At 36.0% G+C, this 27273-nt stretch overlaps 1 protein-coding gene across 1 annotated transcript in view; it reads left to right on the plus strand.

Annotated features, from left to right (window-relative positions):
* The window catches only part of LOC145662695 (transmembrane protein 45B-like), a 172833-nt gene that overhangs the window by 42501 nt on the left and 103059 nt on the right, over positions 1-27273 (plus strand). Inside the window, exon 2 of the mRNA XM_081728537.1 lies at positions 5791-5891. Coding sequence (XP_081584663.1) covers positions 5809-5891 — 83 coding nt within the window. The 5' untranslated portion in view covers positions 5791-5808. The remainder of the gene's footprint in view (positions 1-5790; positions 5892-27273) is intronic.

The raw sequence follows: 27273 nt of genomic DNA on the forward strand, positions 1-27273 counted from the left end.
GTGCTAAGCGCTTCCGGTAAAGTTTGTTTTTTATTCGGAATATTTAGGTTAACATGCAAATAAGCTGAATTTGATAGTATTTTAAATTGCGTTTTCCTCCCCCACTTCCACCCCCCGAAAAAAGGGGAAGCGTACAGCAGAATGTCGGGGACTTTTGATATGTCATTTAGAATGAGCTAATGAACGTTTTTGTGAAGAAAAACCTTGGCTTCTAATTTTTCCGAAGAAAAATGCTAAAGTTCCTGGACTATTAGTGGTGTTATAGTCTGTGTTTGTGAGGAAAATGTCACTTCCCCACACACATAGCAGAAGCTATCCGCACTGTTTACACAATTTCGCGGCATTTTTGTTTATTGAAATCCTCAAAATGTCACTTGAAATAGTTCCGACAACTATTTAAAAATATACATTCGAAATATCAGTATTTTTGCGTACTTGTAGTTGTATTTTTATGTCCTGCACTACACAAACGTCACACCCAAAACGCTGATAACTGCACTAAACCTGTCTTTTCTAACAATAGCAGAACACTACTGAGATAAGGAACACAATGAAACCAAGCGTTCATATAGTTTCTCCAGTGTTGCCGGATCAGTGTAACATTTTACCCCAAACGAAGCGAATATATTTATTTTTAAAGCGTTATTATTAGACATGCCTGTAAAACGAAAAGTAGAGCTAATATTCGAAAATAACTTTCAAATTCGTGATCAGCACCACAAAATCAATAAGAATTACCTGATTTTGTTCAATTTACATTTTCGTTGTTGAACAGTGTAATAATAATAATAATAATAATAATAATAATAATAATAATAATAATAATAATAATAATAATAATAATAATAATAATAAGAAGAAGAAGAAGAAGAAGAAGAAGAAGAAGAAGAAGAAACAAGAAGATATGTGCAGGATGAAGCAATGTGAAATATAAATATACACAGTAAAGTGCTTATTTTAACAACAAATGAGCACAGTGCAGAGGAATAAACAAAATTTATGTGATCAAAATCAAAGGTGCAAATAAAAGCAACTGTTCATGTAGACAGGGAAAAGGGTCGGACTAGATTCTATACCACGAAGTTCTGTTAACAGACAGATGAGATAATCTTCCGTTCCTGGGGAACTAATGGAGACAGAGGAGATCCATGTTAGTTGGTTTTACTGTGCGTACAATGGATAAATATATGAGTAGTGAGGTTGCGTGATGGCAAATACTTCCGAGTCTAGATTTGCAGGGTTCTGTTGGAGGTGACACAAGTTCATTAAGGCTCGGTTCAGACGTGCAAAAAAGTCTGTTGCGGGCCCGCAACAGACAAGCAGCAGACTCGTGCGGGCGTCTCAGCCCAACCACTTCACATAGACATAGAAAACAGCTCACTTTATTTTCAGCTGCAGTTGAATGAAGATGGAAATTGAAAGAAGAAAACGTGCTTTTCTTTTAATACTTAGCCAGTAAAATCCTATGGAAGAAACAGAGACGATACTGGGTTCATCCGTATGTAAGCTCACGACTGCTTAAAGGTAAATTTTCTTCCATGTTTATTGATTTGCGCAATGACGAATAAAAGACCTTTAATTATTTTCGCATGAGCATCACTTCGTTTGAGGAACTCTTATCGAAAATAAGTGATAAAATTAAAGGAGAAGATACTTTCATGAGAATTGCGATACCACAAATTGAAATGTTGGCTGTTACATTAATGAGTTGATTTTGAGTTTAACATCCCGTTCAGCAGCGAGGCTATATGAGACGTGGACCTACTGATTAACGTGGAATCCGAACCACATGAGCTCCCGACGAGAATTGAACCCGCGCCTCCCACGCCAAAGGCGGGTACGCTAACCGCTTAGCCACGGATGAGCTCTGGGTGTTGCATTAAGGTAAGTTAATTATGTTAACTAATTATCGTTTGTAAGAGCACAGAAAGTTAAACATTCGGAGACCTATTCATAGACATTTTCAGACGTTATTAGCGGCCACTGGCGTAGTTTAACAATTGCGTGACTAATTTCGATTTTTTGACATAGTTGGTGGCTTTAAATTAAAAATGAGACACTTATTTGAGACTTCCCGAATATCCCGCTCAAGAGAGGGCGTTTCAATAATAATAAAATTTCCCTTTATTTATTCACAAATTACCGAATGTGAGGATTAGCTTCAGTTAGAGATGTACAATTCGGCATGTAAACTTATATTAAAAATAATGGAGCACATGTTTCAGCGTTTTTGAAAAGTTTCTCTTGAAGGGGAGATGAGGGATTTCTATAGTAGTGGGATTCGGTGGCTCAGCGATAGTGTGTTCACCTCTGGTTCGATGCCAGCTTGCGTCAAGTGGGCTTTGTGGTGCGAGAATCATTGTGCGCGTGTTTTCTCGGGGTTCTCCCGTTTCCTCCCACTTTATTCATTCCACCATTTCATTCATTTATCATCATCATCATTATTTCCATTAGCCTACCCGGTATAATCGTGCGACGTAAAACTCAAGGATTTAATTTCATTCCTATAGTAGTGACATTTCCCGTTATATATTGAGAAAGTATAGGACTCGCTTAGATTGGAGATGTGAAATTCTTAATGTAAACTCTTAAATAAAAATAATGGATTTAGTGTTTCCGAATAATCCATCTCTAAGGTGAGAAAAAGGAAACATTTTTATAATTGTGACATTTAACGATAGAAGGTTTTGAGGAAATCCCCAATACGTGTAGCACACCAAAAGGAGGCAACGCAGCAAACGGAAGCAGAAACAGATGGGCTGATTATTTTGTAAGCGACATAGGTAGAGTTCCATGGCAAGATTGTAAGAAATCATTCAGTTGTTATCTCTAGAATAGCAACGACGTGCACAATATTATCAATTGCACGAGAAACAAAAATACTTCTGTTACATCTCGAGCATGCGTTTTTATTTTTTAACCACATGAGTACCCTGATGTTCAACAATTTTCGTGTTAACTCTATTTTTTTTAAAATTTAGTACATTAACAAATAAAGACAACAATTGTCAGCCGAAAAACGATCTTTTTTCTTTCTTCTCTGTTCTGCTATTATGTTGATGGTTGTTTTGGACTTCAGCGTCCCTTTTGAGCACAGAAGCTATATAATACGTGACCTCGACCCAAGAGTGCCAATGTTGTGGTTTGCAAGGGGGAGGATAAATATAAGCGACTTTTCAAATATAGTTTCATTTTTTGGTGCAAGTAATGTAAAAATTCTATTGGGTTTTCGATATTCCCAAGTACAATTTCCTCTTAGGGGGGGGGCGAACGCCCCACCTTGCCCCCCCTGATGGGCGCCCTTGCCTCGACCTAAAGTATAATGCAACGTACGTTATAAACAGTCGGTTCATTCCGGAGTGAGTGACAAGAAATTTCATCAAAGAAACTGCATTAACAATAAAGGCTTTTTCTCCAAGCGTATTTGTTGTCTATTATTATCATCACAAAAAAGTATTCATAGCGTCTCTGCTGGAAAGGGACGCTAAACGAAAATCAAATGTAAACACTACATGAATATTAGATTTTCACATTGAAAAGTAATAATAATACATACCAATGCTGTTTTTTCTCTTCTTCTGTTTTTTCATTCAATTTCTCACATAAGGTTTCACACACCTTATTCCATGCATCCCGTTTTTTATTTCTATCTCTATACATTTCGCACTTTAAATTCCATATCTCGTGATATCTTTGTATTTCGTTAATGAATAGTTCTTCATTCAGTTCTTCGCTTTCCATTTCTGCGGGCGCGGGAAAGTCTGCACGTGTGGCTTGCCTCATTGCCAGCAATGGTTTTCCGACCCCCAACAAATGTGCGGACTCGCTGCGAGCCAGCAGTCCCTGCAACTCAATTTTTGCCCGCTGCGGGTCCGCAGCAGAGTCGTGTGGGAAAGTCTGCACGTGTGGCATGAATGATAAGAACCAATGTATATCCGGCTCGCGCGGGTCAGCAACAGAGTTTTCTGTTGCGGGCCCGCAACAAACTTTTCTACACGTCTGAACCGAGACTAAGTGTTAAAGCGGAATATTAGTATAACGTGGCGGAGTACAGAGGAACTACAAGGTGACTGACCTTTCGCACCAATTTCACAGACTCCGCAGCTCTATCACCAAATTGCTCAGTTAAGATGAAACGTCATCGGACTCAAAAATGTACATATAAAGATAGTACTTTGTAGTAATAATTTTAACTGCATCATACTTTTCTGGTATGAGCAATTTTCTGGTATTGGTTACTTACTTCTGTCGCCCACTTCGTACGTTCCATATTTATTTAATATATATTAAAGTCAATTACACTACAGTCTCGTTTAAGAGTATAGCTAAAAAGAGCCCTTATTCATGCGCGATAAAAGCACCAGCAATGAGTATAGTATTTATATTGGCCCAAGTCATTTATCAAGGAGTATTTTAGCTATGTTCAATTCTGTTTCCAAGGCATCATATTAGGGTTTCCACTTTTCCAAAGCAAAATGTAGAGACACTTTGTGTAGCTGTTCAGAAGGACAGGGGTTACCAGCTTTCTTTTTTCGAAGATCTACTCATATACATACTATATATTATACTTACTCATATATTCTAAATGAAAAAAAGAAAGTAAGACAGACCCTACAAAATAAGCAATAAAAATATGATCAATTTGAATATTATGTAGATTATGTATAGGCCCATACATTACATACAGAAGTACATATAAAGTTAAAAATAGAAAGAACTAACTTTTATATAATTTTCGTTCTAACATCAATACCGGTTGTTATTGCTTAAGCTACTGTCACTCCCAGGTTTACTGCTGCTGCTGCTCACATTTAAATATACTTTCTGGTGACCGGTACTTGTTGTTGCCTTGAGAAGTTAATTTTCTGCAATATCTATGCAAAGATAGCTTAAAGACTTTTTGTTGCCAGGCATATTGTTACATTTCTGCCTGCCGTTGTTATGAGGATTCCTTTTATTTTGAAGGCTCTGTATAATAATGTGGAAACTAAGTTCCAGTAATAGTAATATTAACAGTTGCCAACTTCATCAATAAATATGGAAGTCAGACATTTCAAAGTTGCGGCAGAACCATGTCGGATATTTTCTCCAAACTCAGGACTGTTTTGACAAAATAGGGAAGGGTGCAACCCTACATAGTATGCTGCCGCTAGAGTATTTTCACCCTGAAAATACATATCAAATAAACAGTACTGTATATTGAAAAACCTTTATTACGGTTTAACCGATTTTTCGGTTCAACCGAAGCACTATCAGCCTTATCAAGTTCAGTTAAACGCAATTCTAGTGTATTTTGACGAAGCTATTCTCTCGCGTCAAGATAATGTCTGATTGAGGTGCCTTCATAGGTTACAGGCTTTAATCCATGGGTCTATTATCAAATATCTCGAATTATCAAACACAGTATTACACACATCACACACACAAACACGGTATTTTGCAACACTGTGTAAATATTGCACAGTTTATCTCTCTCTTTTTAATAAGAGTAAAACAGTTGACATCTGGTGATAAAACCAAGTGCCTGCTTCGAGGAATTTAATTTCCGCGTTATAAATTGATTCTCTGTACGAGTGTTAGCGATAAAATACAGAAAACGCACGCCGTTAAATGAGATATAATATTTCCGTGTTCTGGATAAATGTGTTAGATGATCTTCGGGCTCTATTAGTAATAACTACTATAACCTAACAAACATGCTGAGTAATTGTTAATGTTAGTGTGAGATTAAAAGAGTTATCATTCAAATAGAAATATTTAATTGATTATGTTCGTTGACTGTCCTTGCAGAATCAACAATACTGAAACATGGGCACTTTGCTCGGCCACCTAATACCTGGGACATTCTTTATATTGTTTGCATTTTGGTGGATCTTCAATATTTTATATAGGTAAGTAGTTATTAGGGAAACAAGTGATTAGTTAACTGTAACTATCAGTGTGAAGTATTAGTGGAGTCCTGAGCATACCTCACACGAATATTTGGTGTACAGGTATTCTGTTCACTCAACAGTGTTAAGATTTTCACATGAAAAAAAAAAAGGAAGGGAAAAGTGCTAAAATAAGTCAAAAAATGAGGGGTGAAGGAGCAATTTACCTCGACCATTTTTGCATCTGCCCGTTTGTCTAATTGAAAACAAACTCCGTATCATTTAATATGTAATATAGGCCTATTGAACACATTATCTCTCTATATAAAAGTAGTTGTCCTAAGTGAGTGACTGACTGATCAACGCCCAGGCAAACCAATTAAGCTAGAAACTTGAAATTTAAACAGAACATAGGATTTATTATATAAGATATATACCAATAAGGAAGGATTTTTGGAAATTTGATGGGGAAGGTTGGAAGAGTGGTAACAAGTGTTATTTTTAGATGCACATATCACGGAATCTGTAAAGGTTTTGGACATGAAATTTAGTATAGGGCTATAAACTTCACATCTATATTCTATAATATAAAATTGAAAGTTACTATGTTTATGACTCTTAATCTCGTGAACCACCCGACCGATTTCAATCAATTTTTTGACGTAGATGCGGTTCTAGTCTTAGTGTTTTTAGCTATTCACTTTGACAGTAGAACTTAGGGGAGGAGAATTGTAAAAAAAAAAAAAAAAAAAAAAAGTAAATAAAACAATAACTCTTGAACCAAACGATCACTCTTGATCAGATTTTCAACATAGATGAGGTTCGTGTCTGGGATGTTTCTTATAATTTCACTTTGACGGAGCAATGTTGGGAAGGGGAAGAGGGAAGAAATACAAAAATCAATATATATAAAAGTGACTATGTTCGTGAGTTAATAACTTTTGAACCAACCGATCGATCTCAATCAAATTTTCAACATAAATGAGGTTCAAACCTGGGAACTTTTTTATCATTTCACTTTGACGGTAGATCTTAGATTAAACTTTCACAATAGATAAGTTTCAGACCTAAGATATTTTTGTCATTTCAGTTTTACAATATAATGTAGGGAAGGGAGAAGGGGGGAGATATATCTAAAGAAAATAAAAATAGGAGAGACTGTCTTTGTGACTTTATCACGCTTAAACCACCTAACCAATCTCTATCAAATTTTCAACATATATGAGGATTCGGGTGTGGGATGGTCTTTATCGGGGTGTCGGGGTCGCTGAGATGAACAATGGCACCCCCGATGCCGTGCCCTGGGAGGGGAGAGGAGGGGATATATAAAAATCATCGAAAGTGACCCATATCAAAGAGCGATTTAGTAATAGTAAAAAGTGACTAACGGAACATTTTACTATTTTTTCTTAATTTAATCCAGCGAACCTGGTAATTGATGCTAGTTTAAAATAATTAGACTCGTATTTAAGTGAAATGGCAATTGTTAAAATAAGATTACTATACCTTGAAATCCCTTAAGGTTAATGGCAAAAAATAGATATTTAGACCTTTATTTTAAATCAACTAAAGGTATATTTAAGTGTTTTTTAAGTTTTCCTTAGAAGGGAAGAAAAAGGCGGGATGGAAAAAAGTAGGAGTTGCAATTGTTCGGCAAAGTCCACAGCATTTCTAGAAATTGCTCCACAGCATTTCCGGAAATTCCGCTTTTAATGAGAGAAGGGGTGAATTATGTTTTTTCTAAATATATGAAAATGATTTAAACGTTTTCAGTCTCATTATCATGGAGGAACGGGGAAATAATTTGAAATGAGTTTCTGAACACATTTAACACTTGGCCCGACATGGATTTTTATCTTCTCACTTTGATTAAAATTGTATTCTAACAAGGGAACATCTTATATTGATAATAGCATTGCCAAATCAAACAAGGTGCAATCCATAGAGGAGTGAAGAAAATTGAGAAATCCAAAGTTTTACGGGCCGACACCCAAAAACACAGGAGATACAGAGGGAAGATGAATCTAGAATCATGTGAAGATAGCAATGCAAAAGATATTGAAATTGCAAAAGAACTTCAAATTGATTAAAGTAATTAAAATGGTATTTACACAACAGTATAGTAAGCAAACATTGTACCCACAGACATGATCAATAACATCATAAGTAATGCAGTGTCGCCAACTAATCACAAAATGAAGTTTTGTTAAATGGCACGGAACACAAATTATAGCATGTAGAAAATCTAATTATGATTAGAACCATACCTGTGAAGTCATGACGTACCGTGTTGGTAACATTTGAAGATAAGTCTATATGAATTCTTACATGAATTTCGGATGTAGAAGAGTACATACATTACTAATACACTGCGGAGCGCCTTATCAACAGCAACACTGAAAAATTGACTACCAATAATGTGTGAGGTGATACAATATTACGTGCACCAGAAACGTGAGCCTGCTAATAATTGTCAATCCAAGAGCATGCATCATTTCAGTTTTGTGTGTTGTATTTGATACTATTCTGGTTTTCGACTTGGACAAACCTGCTTCGACACTGTGCTTCGTGCTTCAGTGATTATATTATTGTTTGCGATCTCATATTTTGGTTTTAACTAGTTAGCATCGTGTACTGTATGTTCTCTTCTATCCGATATTCATATAGGAATTCATATAGACCTATCTTCAAACGTTGGCAACACTGTACATAACGACTTCACAGGTATGGTTCTACCCCTAATTAGATTTTATAGATGTTATAATTTGTGTTCCGTGCCATTTAACAAAACTTCATTTTGTGCTCAATTGGCAACATTGCATTACACATGATGTTATTGAGCATGTCTGAGGGTTCAATGTTTGTTTACTGTACTGTTGTGTAAATATCATTTTGATTACTTTAATCGCACTGCTATCTTCACATGATTCTAAATCCTTCTTTCCTCTGTATCTTTTGTGTTTCTGAGTGTCGGCCCGCAAAACTTTGGATTTTTCACTTTTTTCACTCCTCTAAAGATTGCACATTGTTTGATTTGACAATGCTACTATCAATATAAGATGTTCCCTTGTAAGGGGGGAAAAGTTTTTAAACTTTTTCGCAAAAAATAATGCCATACACTAATTCTTGCACGCAAAGGTCGAAATCAAAGCTGAAACACGACATGCGAGGCTATGGGCTGAGGAAAGGCGGGGATCTGGGGGCGAAGTCCCCAGCTAAGGACTCTTGTGCTTATTGTGCTTAATATCATCAAGCATCTCTAAAATGTTAAATGTAAGCAGATTTCTATTGGAGGTAAAACGTCTGTGTAGATACTAACTTTATGCTTTTCCTTCGCAAAACCCACTTAATTTATATCTCATGGATGAATGTAGCACTGTGTGTGTATATATAGAGAAAAATCTGTTCTCCGGACAGCGATATATTGTACAAATATACGGAATCCTCTTGCTTACTAAAAATCAGTACGGAGCATTCGTTATCCGTATGCTACATAGGCACTGTCCTTAGATGTTACATCATTCCGTTGCATGATGTCTGATATGTAACAGTCTTCCTTATATTACATACACGGTATACATATCTATATGAATGTTACATACGTCAGCTATATGTTATATACGTCCATTTGTATGTAAGATCCTGACCACTTATATTGTTTCATACGGAAAGTACGTACAGATGGAACACTTATACAGAAAGTATTATAAAACATGCGTTTTCAGTTATACGTTTGCTGTACGTTAAGTCCAAAAACTGCAAGATTTACAAATGTAACATACGATTTTACGTACGCCACATACGATTTTTTTTGTCAGTGTATATGTTTATTTTTTGAATGCGTTGGTTCTGCATTTTTAATGGCCGTAATTTATTTGTAATCGAAGGTAAAAAGGCCCGCTGTTTTTACAAATCATTTTTTTTTTTTCTCTGGCGGTAGAAGGTTGTGCATCTTGGGAATTGTACATGTACATGCATTGTTTGGATCCAGAACAAATTGCTTGATGTTGTCAAGATTCTCGTACAAGGAAACAGCACACTCAACACACGATGACCGGAAATTTGAAATACTTGAAAAGCAGCAGTAGAGGAAGAGAAAAAGATATTGGGAGAGATGAAGGTAATTAAATACTCGAAAAGATTTTTAAAAGAAATAAGAGGAAGAAAAAGAGTTGCTGGAAAATTGTTTTCAGCTAAAAGCAATTTGACACCTCAAATAATTTTGGAGACCTTGTTTTAGCTCTAAAAGAAAGAAGTCTAAATTTAAATATCGGAACCCCACTCACTATCAATTGTCAATAGTCCGCTTAAATGCACTCTTACGTTTCACTCTTACGAGGAAACGGTCCCAAGTGTACTCAACCGATTTGGCTGGGGTCCGGATATGTGTTACGGGAGACCAAAGTAGGAGACACGTAGTTTGTAGTTTTTGCGCATACTCAGAAATTTCCAAAATACGGGGCCCCAAAGTGGCCCTACATGCTATAACTAGGAAGCGAATGACGTTACTTGTACAGGATGTTGGCTTGGGCTGGAATATGTTGCAATATATCCAAAAGTATGAGACTTGTGTTTGTTATCAGGTCCCACAAAAGGAAATATCGAATATACAGGGAATATCGAATCCCATATTGCTAGATTTTCAATAAAGCCATGAAGGTGGCGTATGTGGTACCCATACAATTCTGAACAGATGTTCATCTGGCACGAGCCGTCGAGGGGGGATCTGCTGACCACGAGGGTGTCAAGTGTCAACGGAGTGAAAGAATGTTTGCGTTTTTAGCTTGTATTTCTATGGCTAGGAGTGCGGAAACCGGGCGGAACACTTTTGCGCAGGAGAGTGAACATTAATATTTAATCGATACGGCGTGTGTTGTCAGGAAATTGGGCAGAGTGGCGGAAATAAAGTTTGCCGGTCTGTTTCAAATTTTGTTAGTTTTACACTATGAAATGTGTAAAATGTTCTCTACATTTGTGTCATTGGTCTTTGCAATGTAATGTATGTTTTTGTTTCTTTGAGAATAAGGCTTCTTTTAGTAGGAAGAATAATTAACTACCTACAAGTGTAAACTACTCCTCTGATAGGCTCTTTCTGATAGATAGGCCATAGTAGATGCTTTGACTGGTGAATTAGCAGGCCAGTCGTGGTTCTAGAAACGGTTTTCTAGCAATATCTAATCGTCAGGTCAGTGGATCATTACAAAGAGCGCCAACGGAGAGACAGAGAGAGGAAGGGGAATAGAGGAAGGTATTAAGTTAGATGAAAAGTGAAATAATCATTCGAGCTGGTAACCATATAAATATTAATACAATTCGTATGAAGATAATTTTGGTGGCAAAAATCATGAATACTGCAAGTTTCAAAACGTAATACATTACATACTAACTGATGAATTATACACAGGAGTATAACATTCCTACGTGTGTCTGCAGTGTCGTCATGGATATCGGACCGAATTCTTTCCAATTCTCATTAGCAGTTCGCGTGCTGCCTCGGAAACCTCCGAGTACTCCTGGAGGTACGCATACCACAGTTTCAAAAAGGCTGGTATAAACATTTATTACAAACAGCACGAGCAAATCTCACTCCCCGCTTGGTCATCCACGTCGGAGATGCGGCCTTGGTATTGCTGCAGATGAGACCTTGGTATTGCTAGAGTTGCACATAACTCGTGTATCATTTATGAAAGACCAATGGAACGCAAATGGAACTGTTGCGCATGTGCGGTCATATATCTGTAGCGCCACTTTGTGTCGTTTTTCGGAACTTTTCATTTCTTGCACTTATTACGATCAAACAGTTCTGGAAGTAAACTGTCAAGTTGACGATATGATTAACGTGCACAATATTGTAACAGTGCTTGCCGAGCTCGTAAGCACGGTATACAGAGGTGGGCCAACGACTGATGTATCTAATGTCGGTGAGACGGCGGAACCTACCGGTGCATAGTAACGACCTAAAGAGGTGGGGTTTGTGTAAGACTAGGGAATTACAGTCAGAGTTCAGAGCCTCTGACACATGGGTAATGCGCTTTAAACGGAGAAACCACATACGGTCTCGGAAGGTGATGAAACTTGTAACCAAGCGTCACACACAGGATGCTGATGCCATTAGGAATTCCGTTACCGAATTCAGGGAACTTGTTAAGATAAGAATTCCAAATTATTTGCCTGAGAACGTTTTGAATACCGATCAAATGGGGCTCAACAAGAACTCCAGAGCTCCAGAACCCTGTCTAATAAAGGCGAGAAAGTTACGTACTTAACAATTGCATCCAAGAACGCCGTTACTCATTCCATTACTATTCAACCCATAATTGAGGGATGTAGATGCAAAAGTGGCAATCTCCACTCGGCCGAAGTTTTCAGGACGAGCGATTAATTGATATCTCGTAAACCCCATAAGATTTTCACGTACAATTTTTTTGGCATAGTAGATCGTAGCAATATTAGAGGGTTGAACTCAAATTATCCCCAGAGAAAGCCCCTCATTTTTTGTAATTACTGTTTCAAAATTGGAGATTGCAAGTTTTGAAAATGAACGTGGATATTTTTTCACAAATATTTCACTTTTGGGGGAATTTTCCCCCTCAGTTGCACGATAGGGATATGCACATTATACCATTTGAAAGGCCGATTCATGCCGAAGAGAACGAGGTACGATGCATGCTTCTAGGATAGATACTTTACTAAACTCATTGACTTCCCGCTTCAAGGATTTCCCGCTTCTGGTACATAATAGGGAAATTTGAGTGCTACATTTGGAAACCCTGCTTTATAACGAAATTAAAGAGGTACAAACTATGTTTTTACGGTTAATAGGGATGCGTCACGGGATATTCGCCTTCAGATTTTACTGGAAGGATATAGGATTTGATCCAAACAGACTTCACCGCTCGGCCGGGGACACTTAAAATAATATAGTCCCACCTCTAACTCAATTTCTCAAAAAATTGGAGGTTGCCACTTTTGCATCTACACCCCTCAATTAACCTAAAATGCCAATTAGTCGTTCCAGTCTACATTTGCCTGCAAGAACCAAACGGTAAATTGCCTAACACTGTAAATATATTTAAACGCAACAATGTTGTTCTAACGTGTAGTACATCTAGGAAGTTAACGAAATCACATGTACCACATTTCTGTAAAAACGTTCGTCGCCATGCAGTAACAGACGAGTTTCTGCTGCTAGTAGATAGTTGGGGTGATCATACTGATCACACTATATATGATAATGAATTTGTTAATCCGTATTTGTGCGAACTTCAAATAATTCCCCCCAATGCAACGCCAGTCGTTCAACCTTTGGACGTATTTTTCAACTATTGGTGGAAATACTTCGCCAAAAAGATGTTGGATAGGGTGGCCCTCGACCAATTAGACATCAACATGAGTGAGCGCAACAACCTCATAAAACGCATTCGCTGATACACGACCAGCTCACATCCAATAAGTTTATGAGTTTAATTAAATATGCATGGTTCAAGAGCGGCTATATTGATGAGCCACCCGAACATTTCGAAACAGTTCAGCAGGTGTGCTTCCCAATTACTCATGCTCTATGTGCATATCCGAACTGCGCCAATGCATTTTTGTTCGGTGCAGCCACTGCGACAAACATATTTGTTTTGACCATTTTTCGTTGCCTTTCATCATCACTTCCACTAAAAATCTTTGGGATATTGTTGTATTTTATTCCACAGTGTCAGGGCCCCATTTGACACCTTTGTTAAAGTTGACTCGGTCTGATGGACATTATACTCCCACTGCTACCTAAACAAACGTAACTTGCCTAAACAATCCGTACTACTCGATACAACACTAGAAGAGGAACACATGCTAGCCGCGGAAATACCGAATAGGCTATGAAACCTAGTCAAAATAAAGAGTTACATCAGAAAAGAGACTGGTCCGACGATACATCCGGAGGGTCGTATCAGTAGCATTTCAATGGCTACAACATACATACAAACATACTCTTTATGGCCTAGAAGGCCGCTACTGGACATTTGGGGTTCCATGCCTCCATACTATCTGCGAATGAGCTCAAAAATTACAAATATTTTATCTTGGATTATATACAAACATATATCTTGACCAGACACATCGTTACATACACATAACACCATTGACATAATTTTGTCGACTATGGTGCCAAAATTAATACATATATGTCTACAATTTCTGCGCAAAGGTTTGGTCGGAAGAAAAACTACATCTCTTCGACTTGGGCTTATAATAGTCATATCCGGACCCCAGCCAAATCGGTTGTGTACAAGTAACGTCATTCGCTTCCTAGTTATATCATGTAGGACCACTTTGGGGCCTCGTATTTCGGAAATTTCTGCGTATGGGCCAAAACTACAAACTACGTGTCCCCTACTTTAGTCTCCCGTAACACATATCCGGGCCCCAGCCAAATCGGTTGTGTACAAGTAACGTCATTCGCTTCCTAGTTATATCATGTAGGACCACTTTGGGGCCTCGTATTTCGGAAATTTCTGCGTATGGGCCAAAACTACAAACTACGTGTCCTCTACTTTAGTCTCCCGTAACACATATCCGGACCCCAGCCAAATCGGTTGTTTACACTTGGGACCGTTTCCTCGTTAGTCTTGACATACGAAATACGCATTGCATTTATAACAGGCTTCTTTCTCTTCTCTTTTCCACGATACCATACCATACCTTTTATCATATACAGTACATCAAAATATTTGTTTCGTTTGTGCCTTTCTCTGTTTCTTTTAATTCTATAGCATGTCTATTTCTTTTGATAGTTTGGTAACTATAGCACAGTCGATTGAAACAACTATTTTTTTCCCAATAGTACGGACATAAAATGCTATTTAGTCGATGAAGTATGAAAATGGTAATGTAAACATTACACACTTAATAGACACTCATTAGAGAGAGGAGGGAGGGAAGGAAGAAAGGGGCTCGATTCTTCTTAGCGCTAGCCTACAATACATTGTTTGCCTATTCTGATTTAAGAGAACCATATCTTGAAAAGATGAATTCCCAATAACTTTTAAAAGTTTCGGTTCTTACTCGAAGTAACACCATATCTAGAATAGCACATGTTTATGCTGTAGATATACATAAACACTCAGCTTTGCGCTACTCGAATTTAGTGATATCCTTTAACATTATCATATAAGACATAATATTTATATGTTCGCTGGAATATAGTATTTAGCGAAAGCTAATTTTCGTTAGAAACATTTACTATGACAGAGGTAATGAATCAACTTTTTCCAGCAAAAAAGTCATTCTTATTTTGTAAAGAAACAAGATGAATTAACTATCCTACATAGCGTATATAGTAGGGAGGACCAATTCCGGAATTTTTACTTTCTAGAATCCGGGAAGTAAAATTGGAAAAAAAATCCGGATTTCGTCAAAATTCCGATTTCGCGAATAGACATTGCAGACTAATATCAGTTACGCTTACATTTTTGATATTGAAAAATCAAAATAATTTCTAACTGGAAAAGTACTGTAAGTATAAACAAACTCTTTACAACATTGGTGGCATAATCTTATTACATTTCTGTGATTGTTATTACTTCAATGTTATACTATAACAAATACCTAATGTAAATCAAGATACGACCAGATTTGGGTGAAGACCTACCATTGCCGTATTGACATCTGTGTGTCTGTATGTATGAACGTTCAGAGAATATTTCGTCAAGGATAAATGACGTAAAGCACACGGGATCCCTGCATAACTTTCTATTTGGTTCAATATTCGTGAAGTGCCTGATATTTAACATTCATTATCTTGCAAAAGGTACAAGCTACTATAAAACTCACTACACCAATGAAATTCCGAGAAATTGTACATGAATTTTGATGTATATCACTTGCCCATATTCCATTTGAAAAACCAAAAGTTGAATCCAATATAGCGGATAAGATTTGGGTAAAATGTGTCAGAGAAGCAGTACTTGATCCAATTTATTTTGCATATGCCGACTTTCATGTCCAGTTACATCTAAAGAAACTAAAAGCAATTTTGTGTCTGAGCGTTATAGTAGTGTATGATTGAATTCCGGATATGTGAAGACCCATACATATGCAAATTACCGGTATGGGCCGCTAAAATTAGTACAATACATATTGGGCCGCGGAGATTTTTGCATTTGAATTAATTTTATACGAACCACGAGGGGACACTTCGCGAAAGTACCTTGTCAGAAGACAAGTTCCATATAAGTATCTACACAAAATAATATGACTCCTTACAACAAATATAACATCTATATTTCTGTATTTTTTTTTTTTTCATATAAGTACTTTAGCCTAAATCCAGTTCCTCTTCTATACAAAATGTTGAGGAGACATGTTCCTCCTGTCTCACCGTCAGAAACATGTCGAGCCAAGGACGCTGCTAGGTCCACTAGTTTGACACCTCATTGAGATTGTGATTCTTCGTAGTTCATACACCCCAGTGCAAATTCATAGTTTGGATATATTTCCGTCATTCCCTCTAGCTAATTCAGTTTTCACAAACAACAGTATGCACATGATTAAGATATTGGTGAATATTTCAGTGAAATCAGGCCAGTTGTTCTAATGATCAAACGTACTCCCATGCGCAAAAAATATTGCGCGTATACTGTAACTCACAATTTTTCGCAATTATTCCATTTTCCATATGTTTATTGGTAAAATTCAGTTATTAGTACGTGGAGATAATAGAAAGCAATCCATCTAAGGAGATATTTCCAAAAAATATAATAAAATAATAAAAATATAAGCAAAAAACAAAATTATGTTAGGTTTTGTGTATACTGGCAATAATGTTTTCGAGGGAATTTTTGGAGTAGCACAGCACGATTGCAGAGGGAATAACAAGATTAGTAGGAGAACAGCTGAATCAAGGAATTGGAAATTGGAGCAAAATATTGCATTTATTGGCTTAAATCTAGGGTGTAAATTGTCTGCCAAATATAAATTAGCTTCTGTAAGCAAGATGTTATACGGAAAATATAAACAAAGAGAAAAACTGTTGTCTTAAGTTTGGAAGTGACATGCTCTATAGCCATGAGCATTTATTTCTTAAGAAAAAGATAGGCAGCAAAATAAAATCTGTGTGGGCAAATGGGTAGAGTGACGGGCTAGTAATTCTTATACTGTTTTGACACCAGATCGAATCCCATCCGGTCCTGTTCAATTTTTTTTTTCTTTACAAAACATTGTAGAAAGTGTATAATTTTTATGTTAATAAAACTGAAACAATACAATTAGGAAATAACTTTTTGTTTCCTCTGATGACGTATTTATTTAGAATTAGTGTACTATTAGTAATACCGATTGCTTTCAGTTTATGGTGTTGTATAGCTTCCTTTATCATCCTCTTTTCTTGAAAAAAAAACTGTCTCCAATAAAGTATGAAAAATATATATAGTCAGAAACAGACATCTTAGTATCAAACATGATTTATCGTGATGAAATAAACAAGTTTCCCGTTATTAAAAAATAAAACTATAGAAAATCATTGAATTTGGTCTTAAGGTTTTTATTATGCTATATATATTCTTTATAAGACTATACTTTATAAGGCAAGATGAGCGATCATACCCTCAAATTTAGCTAGTGAGTGAAAGATGTTTTCGGCACAAATATTTTACAGGTTTAGGTGCATGAAACACCAATACGCTATGGTCTTGACCTTCGTTTATTTCACATTATTATCCGACATATCATAGCAGGTAAAAAGCAGCGTCAATCGGCAAGAAGAACTGCAAGTTGTAGTCTTAGTCTGTTTCTGATGCTCCGGACTCGATCGCCTAGCACGCTCGTCTATACCTTGACTCATACGTCTATCATTCAGTGCAGGCACATATCCAGCTTTTCTTTTCGGAGGGGACCCGACACGAATCCTCGTAAGCACGTAATTCTAATGTTTTAAAAATATCAATAATAATAATAATAATAATAATAATAATAATAATAATAATAATAATAATAATAATAATAATAATAATAATAATAATAATAATAATAATGCAATAGTTCTGTATTTCTCTTAAACGTTTCTTACTTGTCATTTATGAACCGGTCAAACTTAATTCTAACTCACACGAAATCAAAAAATATTTTCTAGAGACATGTAAGGAAAACTGTCTGCTACGTATATCACATAACAAAAATAGCAAATGGCAATGAGTGTATCGTTCTAATACAGTAATGTTATAAACAGACCGGAAACGAAATTGTAATCCCATTTAAAAGTGTTCTTTAATTCCACCTGGTATCAATGGCATTACTGTATATTCTTACAAGTAACACTTCCCAAGTGTAACACTCCGATTTTGATAAAATTTGACAGGCAGATACTACACATAAAATAAACGAATACATGTTTTTTATTTTCTGCGGAAAAACTGTTTTACGGGGGCAAAAGCACTCACCCAAAATTTTGAAAGTTGACGCCCGAAAGACAAAAACAAGTAGACCAAAGTGTACGAAATTGTGCACAGATATGGCAGACGTAAAATGAAGGAATACGTGTTTTGTATTTTCCTGGAAAAAAAGGTTAGGTGGGACGCAGACCCCTCCAAACCTTTGATCATGAAATATCAAAAGTGCTAGTAACAATATGTCTGATGTGTGTAAAGGACGAAGAATTCCGATGACACTTTGTGTATGGACAATACGCAAAAACTAAACGAATGCCTGTTTTAGGGGACAAAATCCCCCATCCAAAATAATGAAAGTTGACGCCCGAAAGGCAAGAAGAAGTGAACCGAAATGAATGAAATTGTACACAGATATTGTAGAGGAAAAATGAGGGAATATGGGTTCCGTATTTTCCTGAAAAAAAAAAAAAGTTTCGGTGGGATACAGACCCCTCCAAAACTTTGATCGTGAAATATCAAAAGTGCTAATAACAGTATGTCAGAAGTGCTTAAAGAACATGAAGAATTGGAACGACACATTGTGTAGGGACAATACGCAAAAAAAAAAAAGGGTTTATTTTTTGCGAAAAATTGGTTTTAGGGGGCAGAATTCCCCACCCAAAATTTTGAAATCGTGCACAGATATTCTAGACGTAAATTGAGGTAATTGTGTTTCGTATTTTCCTGAAAAAAAAGCGATTGAATGGGGCACGGACCTTCTAAGCTGTTGATTAGGAAATATCAAAAGTGCAAATAAGTATGTATACGTCAGAAGTTCCTAAAGAATATGGAGAATTGCAACGAAACTTCGTATAGGGACAATTTGCAAAACAATAAATGAAATGCATTTTAATTTGTATGAAAAAACAGTGTTGGGGCCTAGAGCCCCTCCAAAAAAAAGTTAATATTACCGTAAAAGTGCAGGAAGGAGTGGACCGAAGCAAATGAAATTGTGTGTAGATATTGTATAGACTGTATGTAAAATAAGGACTTTCGTGTTTTAAAGATGTCCCTATCAATTTTGGCACATCAAAAGCAAACAGGAAATTAATCGGCACGTGTTTTTGTTTATGCGGAAAAACATTGTAAGGGTTAAAGTTGCCTCGTGAAATACTACAAAATACGCTATACTGTTTGTGCTTGTTGTTGATCTGCCAAATTTGAAGAAATCTGATGGAGACACTTGTGAAACACGAGAGGCTTTATTTTTCATATCCAATATCTACAGACAATTTCATTCGCTTCGGTCCAATCCTTCCGACATTCAACGCCTCGGTCCACTCAAAAGCTTTTTTTATCTTTTCAGGAAAATACGAAGCACGTATTTCCTCATCTTACCTCTACAACATTTTTGAACAATTTCATTCAGTTCGGTACATTTTTTCTTGCCTTTCTTGCGTCAAAATTCAAAATTCATGCGGGGGACCTTTTGTCCTCTAAAACCGTTTTTTCGCAGGAAATAAAAAAGCCGAATTTGTTTATTTTTTGCTTATTGTCCTAACAGAAAGTTTTGTTCCAATTCTACATGTAAATTTAGGCACTTCTGACATACTGTTATTAGCACTTTTGATATTTCATGATCAAAGGTTTGGAGGGATCTGTGCCCCACCTAACCGTTTTTTCCAGGAAAATACAAAACACGTATTCTCTAATTTTATGTCCGCAATATCTGTTAACAATTTCGTTCACTTTGGTCCACTTGTTTTTGCCTTTCGAGCGTCAACTTTCAAATTTTGGGTGAGGGCTTTTGCCCCCTAAAACCGTTTTTCAGCAAAAAAAAAATAAAAAAAGCAATTATTTGTTTATTTTATGTATAGTATCTAACTGCCAAATTTTATCAAAAGCGGAGTGTTACACTTGGGAAGTGTTACTTGTTAGAATTATAACAACAACGCATTGTCCACAGTTTGGACACTGACTCAAAGTAATCTGACATAAATAAAAAAAAAAAAAAACTCAAAAGGGAAAAAGTAGGTTTATTAAAAAGTGCTTGAGGTTTGGTAAGGGACAGCTTCCAGGACCTCACGCTGGATACGTCACTGAGTCAATGCATTATATTTGTTTCTTGCAAAGATGATAATTAGATGCGTAATGTGTAAAATTATATCATAGTTTGACATTTTATAGGTCTTTCCTTAACACATCCATATTATCCGGCGTTCTGCCTGCCTGTTTTATGTCGGATAAGCGAAACTCTACTGTATTTTCAGATAACATATACACAGGAGCTAGAGGTCTGCACGGGCCGGAATTTTTAGAACGGACCCGGCCCGTCCCCTTTAATTTATAATCTATAGGCATTAGCGGATTAAGGGCGGAGCCAATGGAGCCCAGGGCCCCCAGCTCAGGGGGCCCTTTAAAATCCCTCTGTTTAATACTTACGCTCGCGGTATCGCTAGATTTAAGTCTTTGCATCAGCAGCATTTACCTGTTAATAATGAATGCAATTATTTAATTGTTAATAATGAATTTAACTAAACTAATTATTGTAAACTTGAAGCACATTCAAATATTACAGCATAGTTCTCGGTAGTTCCATAAGTAATTTCAGAGACCACGGTGTTTCAGTAGTAGAGCGTTCACCTTTGGTGCATGGAGTCCTTGGTTCGATCTATGCTCGCGCCAAGTGAACCTTGTGCTGGACAAACACTGTGTGTGTGGGTTTTCTCGAGGTTCTCCCGTTTTATCCCACTTTTTTCATTCCACCATTTCATTCATTTCTTATCATCACTGTCTCCTTTAGCCTATCCGGCATAATCGCGGGACATAAAACTTAAAAATTTCATTTCAAATCATTTCAATCAAAAAACAGTTGCAGGAAGTATGTAATTTCGAATAAAACAAACTACTATATACAATTCTGAGTATATTATTCTTTTATGAAATTCTCGCGAACCTTATTTCTAAATTGAAGGGTAAGAAGACTAAATTCTTTCTCTTATTATTATAGATCCATTTCAATTGAAGCAGTTGGAATAGTTGGAGAAAAAACAAAAAAAAAAAAAAAACATACCCTATATTCCAGTGTGCCACAATCGGTATAACGCGCCACACTGGTGTGTCCAGCAAAGTGAACAGTGTGACGCAAACTTTTTCCTATTATTTGCAAGAATATTTGTCGAGTTCCTGTTTATTATTATTATTATTATTATTATTATTATTATTATTATTATTATTATTATTATTATTATTATTATTAACGATTTTTCCATGGATCAGCTGTCTGTATACGGTTAAGCAACCACAAGTATCACATTGAAGGAATGAGTGTAATTATTTACTTTAATAGTAATACAAAAGTCAATTTGCTTGTATATTCTACCGGTAATAACTGCATCCGTCTAGAAAGCTAGGACTAACAACAAAGGGATACCAAGTTGTGACCACACACCGCCCCAAATCGTGGGTGCCACAAGTTCTCTTCTACGCCTTAGAACAATAAGGGCTGTAGCGTTCAGGGAGAGAGAGAAACAACTTAATTCCATTGCAGTTATATGCTTATTAAATGTTAACTTATATTTATAAATTATGTAAGTGATCGTATCGTTTTCTGTTTATTATTATTATTAATAATAATAATAATAATAATAATAATAATAATAATAATAATAATAATAATAATAATAATAATAATAATAATTCTTATTATTATACATTTCTTAATACGTTGATTGCCATGTGTATGGAATTCCATACACACGGCTGTCCTGTACAGTAGAGCGTGATTATTTTCCATACGCAAACAATGTAGATATTCCAAGTTTGTTGTGTTCGTTCTATAGGTGTGTATGTATAATAATTAGATAGGCCTACATATGGCGTAGAAATCAAAATTTAATGTCCATGCCACGTATATGAAAAACCATACACAAAGACATTTATGAATAAAGACATTGAGTTTGAGTTTAACGTCTCGTTAAGCAACGAAGCTATATGATACGTCGGCCTACTGATTAACGTGGACTCCGAACCACGTGAGCTCTCGCCGGGAATCGAAGCCGGGTCTTCCACGCCAAAGGCGCGTACGCTAACCACTAAGGAGCTTATGAACAGAGACATTTATGAGCTAAAACAAAGGCGAAAACAAAGATGTGTGATGTGATTTTGAGTTTATCGTCCCTTTCAGCAGCGAGGTTATATGAGACGTGGACCTACTGATTAACGTGAAATGCGAACCACATGAGCTCCCGCCGGACGAAAACAAAGACCTTTGGAATTGACAATTGTTTGGACATTCCAGTCGAACCTACCTAATATTAACAACGTTTCTACGATAATTTCGTAACATTGTATTATTTCTTTTGTTGATTAGCTTGGTTAGGCTTATTTAAACACTTTCTTCTTTGCACCGACGTGTCACATCTCTTGGATGAAGATACACTAGCTCTCACTGGAAATCTAATCCAGAACCAATGCACTTGAACCATTTGATCACAACAAGGCACATTTAAAAAGAAGTTTCGATTTTGTTCGGAAAATTGTGATTAGGTGTAACATTTAAAAATATATTTAAGAAAGGGTACGGAGTAAACGCACTGTACTTTCTCGCTCGAATATTTTACATTGACTTATGTTAGGCAGCAACTGTTATTGATACATTTATTTGGGAAATTGCGAATAAAATAATGTTTTGGAAAACTTTGCTAGAAGAAACTTCAGGCCCAAAAGTAAAGTACCCATTGGTCATATTTCCGTTAGAAATAACTTGATCCATATATTAGAATTATAAAGGATATAATTGTATGTGAACTATAAGCAAAAGCGTCTGAGTAATTTCTGAGAAAATTATGCAAAAAGTCACCCCCAAGAATAAATTATCGATTGTGGATCTTTTCAGTATAAACGAGCTATGCTATATTGTTAGTGTTTTCATAAAACATTTATTTATGAAATACGAACACAATCGCCTGAGTCGTTCTTGAGAAAATCGCAGGGTAAAACTTACTATCAAAAGTAATATACCATTTCTAGATTTTCCGGATGAGGGAATTATACCATATAGCTAGGTTATTTATGTAATACGTATTTATAAAATATGAACAACAAACATCTCCTGAGTTGTTTTTAGGAAGGTCATCGGCAAAAGCTTACCCCCAAAGGTAAACTCTTCTATCTGTAATTTTGACAGTATATCGAGTAATTTTTAAGCAAATCGTCGGGAAAAATTTCACTGTCAAAGTAAACTATTTCTTTTGGATTTTTCTTTTCGGAACAAGCGAGTTATACCATATTGTAAGATTATTACAGAAAATATTTTTACTGAAATTAGAACAAATTTCAGTAAAAATAGAAATTTCAGTAATAACTGAGACAATTGTCCAAAAAAAATCAACCCTTGAGAAAACCACTTCTTCTGTATGTTATCGGAATAAACTATTTATGCTCTATGTTAGTTTATTAATGAAATATTCCTTTACGAAATATGAACAAAATTGCCTGAGGCGTTAATGGGAAAACCATCGGGGGAAAGCTCACCCTAAGATTAAGCTACTCCTTCCAACGAGTTGACATATTGTTAGGTAATTAATGATACGTTTATTTATGAAATGTGGTTGAGAAAATTGTGCAAAAAGAACGCATACCATACAGTAAATTACACCATATATATTTTTTTCAGAAAAATTATTCATATGTGGTGGAGATTTGTTAATAAAATATATATTTATCAAAAGTAAATAAAATAGTCACAGCTTTTTTTTTTATTTGAGAAAATTGAATTATTTTAAATTTTAATCCTTCAGTAAATTAACCTTGGTTTTAGGTGTCGAAGGACATAAAATTCGAAAGATATTATGTTACTAAAACGTTATGTCTAGAATTCGGTGCAGATACGTTGAACAGTATGGCCTCTATTTGAGTGCGTGTAAAAGCGTGACGAACCGAGAGACAAATAGATGGACAGACATCGAAAAATCATTTTTTTCGCTATGTAGGAGCCATGTAACTTGAATTTATTGAAATCTGGTAGAAATATTCGGTTTTTATAACTATCACCACACATTCTTTTTTCGTCGCTCGAATGTGAAAACGAATAGGCATACACCGACACGTAATGTGATAACTTGTAATCCCAAAAATTTAATTTGTTATATTTAATGTGTAGTTACTCTAAAAAAAAAAGCTTATGCATCTTACATCATTTTATTATCAGTTTTTCACGCTACTGTATAATTCGGTACGATTATAGTTAATATTCATGGCATCTTTTGGAAGCATTCGCGTTCCTCACAAAGAGAGCTGTAAAATTTAGTTTTGTTTAAAGAAAGCACTCTTTATTTTTTTTTCACACAGACTTGCATTTGTTGCACTTGTGGATATGAAACAAAAGGGGAGAGAGAGAGAGAGAGTCAATACTTTAAAAAGAAACACACACACAGAAACACTAGAACAGTTTTTTTCTTCATGACAACGAGCTATCGCTGTGACTGTGTTCCTCACGCTGTGTGTAAAGCTGCAGGTTGCTCTTGTTTTGTTTTTTGCTATTCCTGACTCACAGGCACTCGCAGTGAGTTGAAGCTGTGTAAAAACAGAGAGGGAACGGTTAAGCATACCATACCATAAACTAAAAACAATCGCTATTAGTAATAAATAGTAAGCTAATTCTAAATAAATACGTCATCAGAAAAACAAAAAGTTATTTCATTATTATATTATTTCGTTTCTTATTAACATAAAATTTATATACTTTCTACAATGTTTTGAAAAGAAAAAAAAAATGAACCGGACCGGATGGGATTCGATCTGGTGTCAAAACAGTATAAGAATTACTAGCCCGTCACTCTACCCACTTGCCCACACAGATTTTATTTTGTTGCCTATCTTTTTCTTAAGAAATAAATGCTCATGGCTATAGAGCATGTCACTTCCAAACTTAAGACAACAGTTTTTCTCTTTGTTTATATTTTCCGTATAACATCTTGCTTACAGAAGCTAATTTATATTTGGCAGACAATTTACACCCTAGATTTAAGCCAATAAATGCAATATTTTGCTCCAATTTCCAATTCCTTGATTCAGCTGTTCTCCTACTAATCTTGTTATTCCCTCTGCAATCGTGCTGTGCTACTCCAAAAATTCCCTCGAAAACATTATTGCCAGTATACACAAAACCTAACATAATTTTGTTTTTTGCTTATATTTTTATTATTTTATTATATTTTTTGGAAATATCTCCTTAGATGGATTGCTTTCTATTATCTCCACGTACTAATAACTGAATTTTACCAATAAACATATGGAAAATGGAATAATTGCGAAAAATTGTGAGTTACAGTATACGCGCAATATTTTTTGCGCATGGGAGTACGTACATAGCACATGCCTTCAAGATTCGAGTATTAGTATAGATTTCATGGCGATAAAAACAATGTGTAATAAAAGTAAAAGTTTTGACCAAGTTTCGTAATTACGTAATTACCACAAACGGAAAACAATATTGACAAAGTTAGAGCAATCAATAGCCGCGCACGAGGATTACAAACAATAATCCATGAAAGGCAAATAAAAAACAGGAATATTTTGCATGCAATAATAATGCAATGTATAACATAAAGTTCGTCGTTATATCAAACATGTAACAGTAAAGGTTCTTAAGCAACTACACACTAACAATACCTGTATAATCATTTTACACACTCCAATGTCGCGGTTGCTCTGTGGAAGAAGCGTAGGGTCTTTGGTTTCATCCCAGTTCACACCACATGCAAATGCTCTGGTCAAATATGTGATGAACAATTATCGTATTCGTTTGTGTGTGTGTGTGTGTGTGTTTACCCGTTTTATTTCACTTTATTCTCATTTCTTTCATTATCATGATTTAAATGTAGACTAAAATTATAGGCGAGAATCTAGAAAAAGATTTAAAACGAGTCATGGACTTAACGATTTGTGGTGTTTATAAACTAGTGGTGTCATGCACTTTACAGCCGCAATTTTTTCTTTATTTAGTGTAGATTAATGTCCATCAGGAAAGTGCTCTGTGGCGTCATGCTCCTACCAATAGAGATGGTATCGAGACGAGACGAGACGAGACTTTATACAGTCTCGGTCTCGTCTCGGTTGATAAGTAGCGGTCTCGGTCTCGATCTCGTCTCGAGTCAAAAATCGCCGTCTCGGTCTCGTCTCGGTGAACAGATGCTTGTCTCGATCTCGGTCTCGGTCTCAAAGGCCAAGTCTCGGTCTCGTCTCGAAAGTCTCGAAATAAATAGTGTGAAATTAAAATTGTGAAAGTATTATTATCATACAGTCTGCCGTTTCCGCTTCTTATTTTTTGCCTTCATTCTTGACAGAATTATGGTATAATTATGGGCGTCTCTGGTGGGGGGACGAGGGGGACGCGTCCCCCCCAATATTTTGAAGTACAAAATATTCAATATTTTATTCTAATTTAATTTATTTAATAACGACAGAATATCATATAAATAATAATAATTATTTGGAATATAATATTCAGGCTGTGAAACAATTATAATAGAGTTGTACCTTAGGGGATCCGTGAAGGTAAGCAGATAGATCACAAAGGAAATCCAAGATAATAAACAGGTTGAGCTAGGTAGTACGATTTAAATCACTTTCTTTGATGTCCCCCCCCCCAAATTTTACATCCCAGAGACGCCAGTGGGTATGATGTACCTCTCCGTAGCTAATTTGCTAGCGCTAATGCTTTCCATGTGTGTGTTCCAGCTTCAATCATCAGTGGGTATAACATACCTGGGACAAAGCAATAATAGTAACCCATATTTCACTTTCAGCAATAGACTTTGTCTCAAATAGCCTCAGTGCTACCTATACAATTAAACTCTATTAAATTAACTCCGGTACTATACAGCAGTTTATTTCCTTCCTTTGAATCAAAATTGTTCAATACCTCCTAACGGATAACGCAACACATAGGAGTACGAGTACACTGAGAAAAATCCATTATCCGGACAGCGGTATATTGTACAAATACAAGGATTCGTTATGTTTACTAAGGAAATCTGTACGGAGCGTAC

Source organism: Thermobia domestica, chromosome 10, assembly GCF_964235325.1.
Source record: "Thermobia domestica chromosome 10, izTheDome1.hap1.1, whole genome shotgun sequence".
Taxonomy (NCBI): Eukaryota; Metazoa; Arthropoda; class Insecta; order Zygentoma; family Lepismatidae; genus Thermobia; species Thermobia domestica.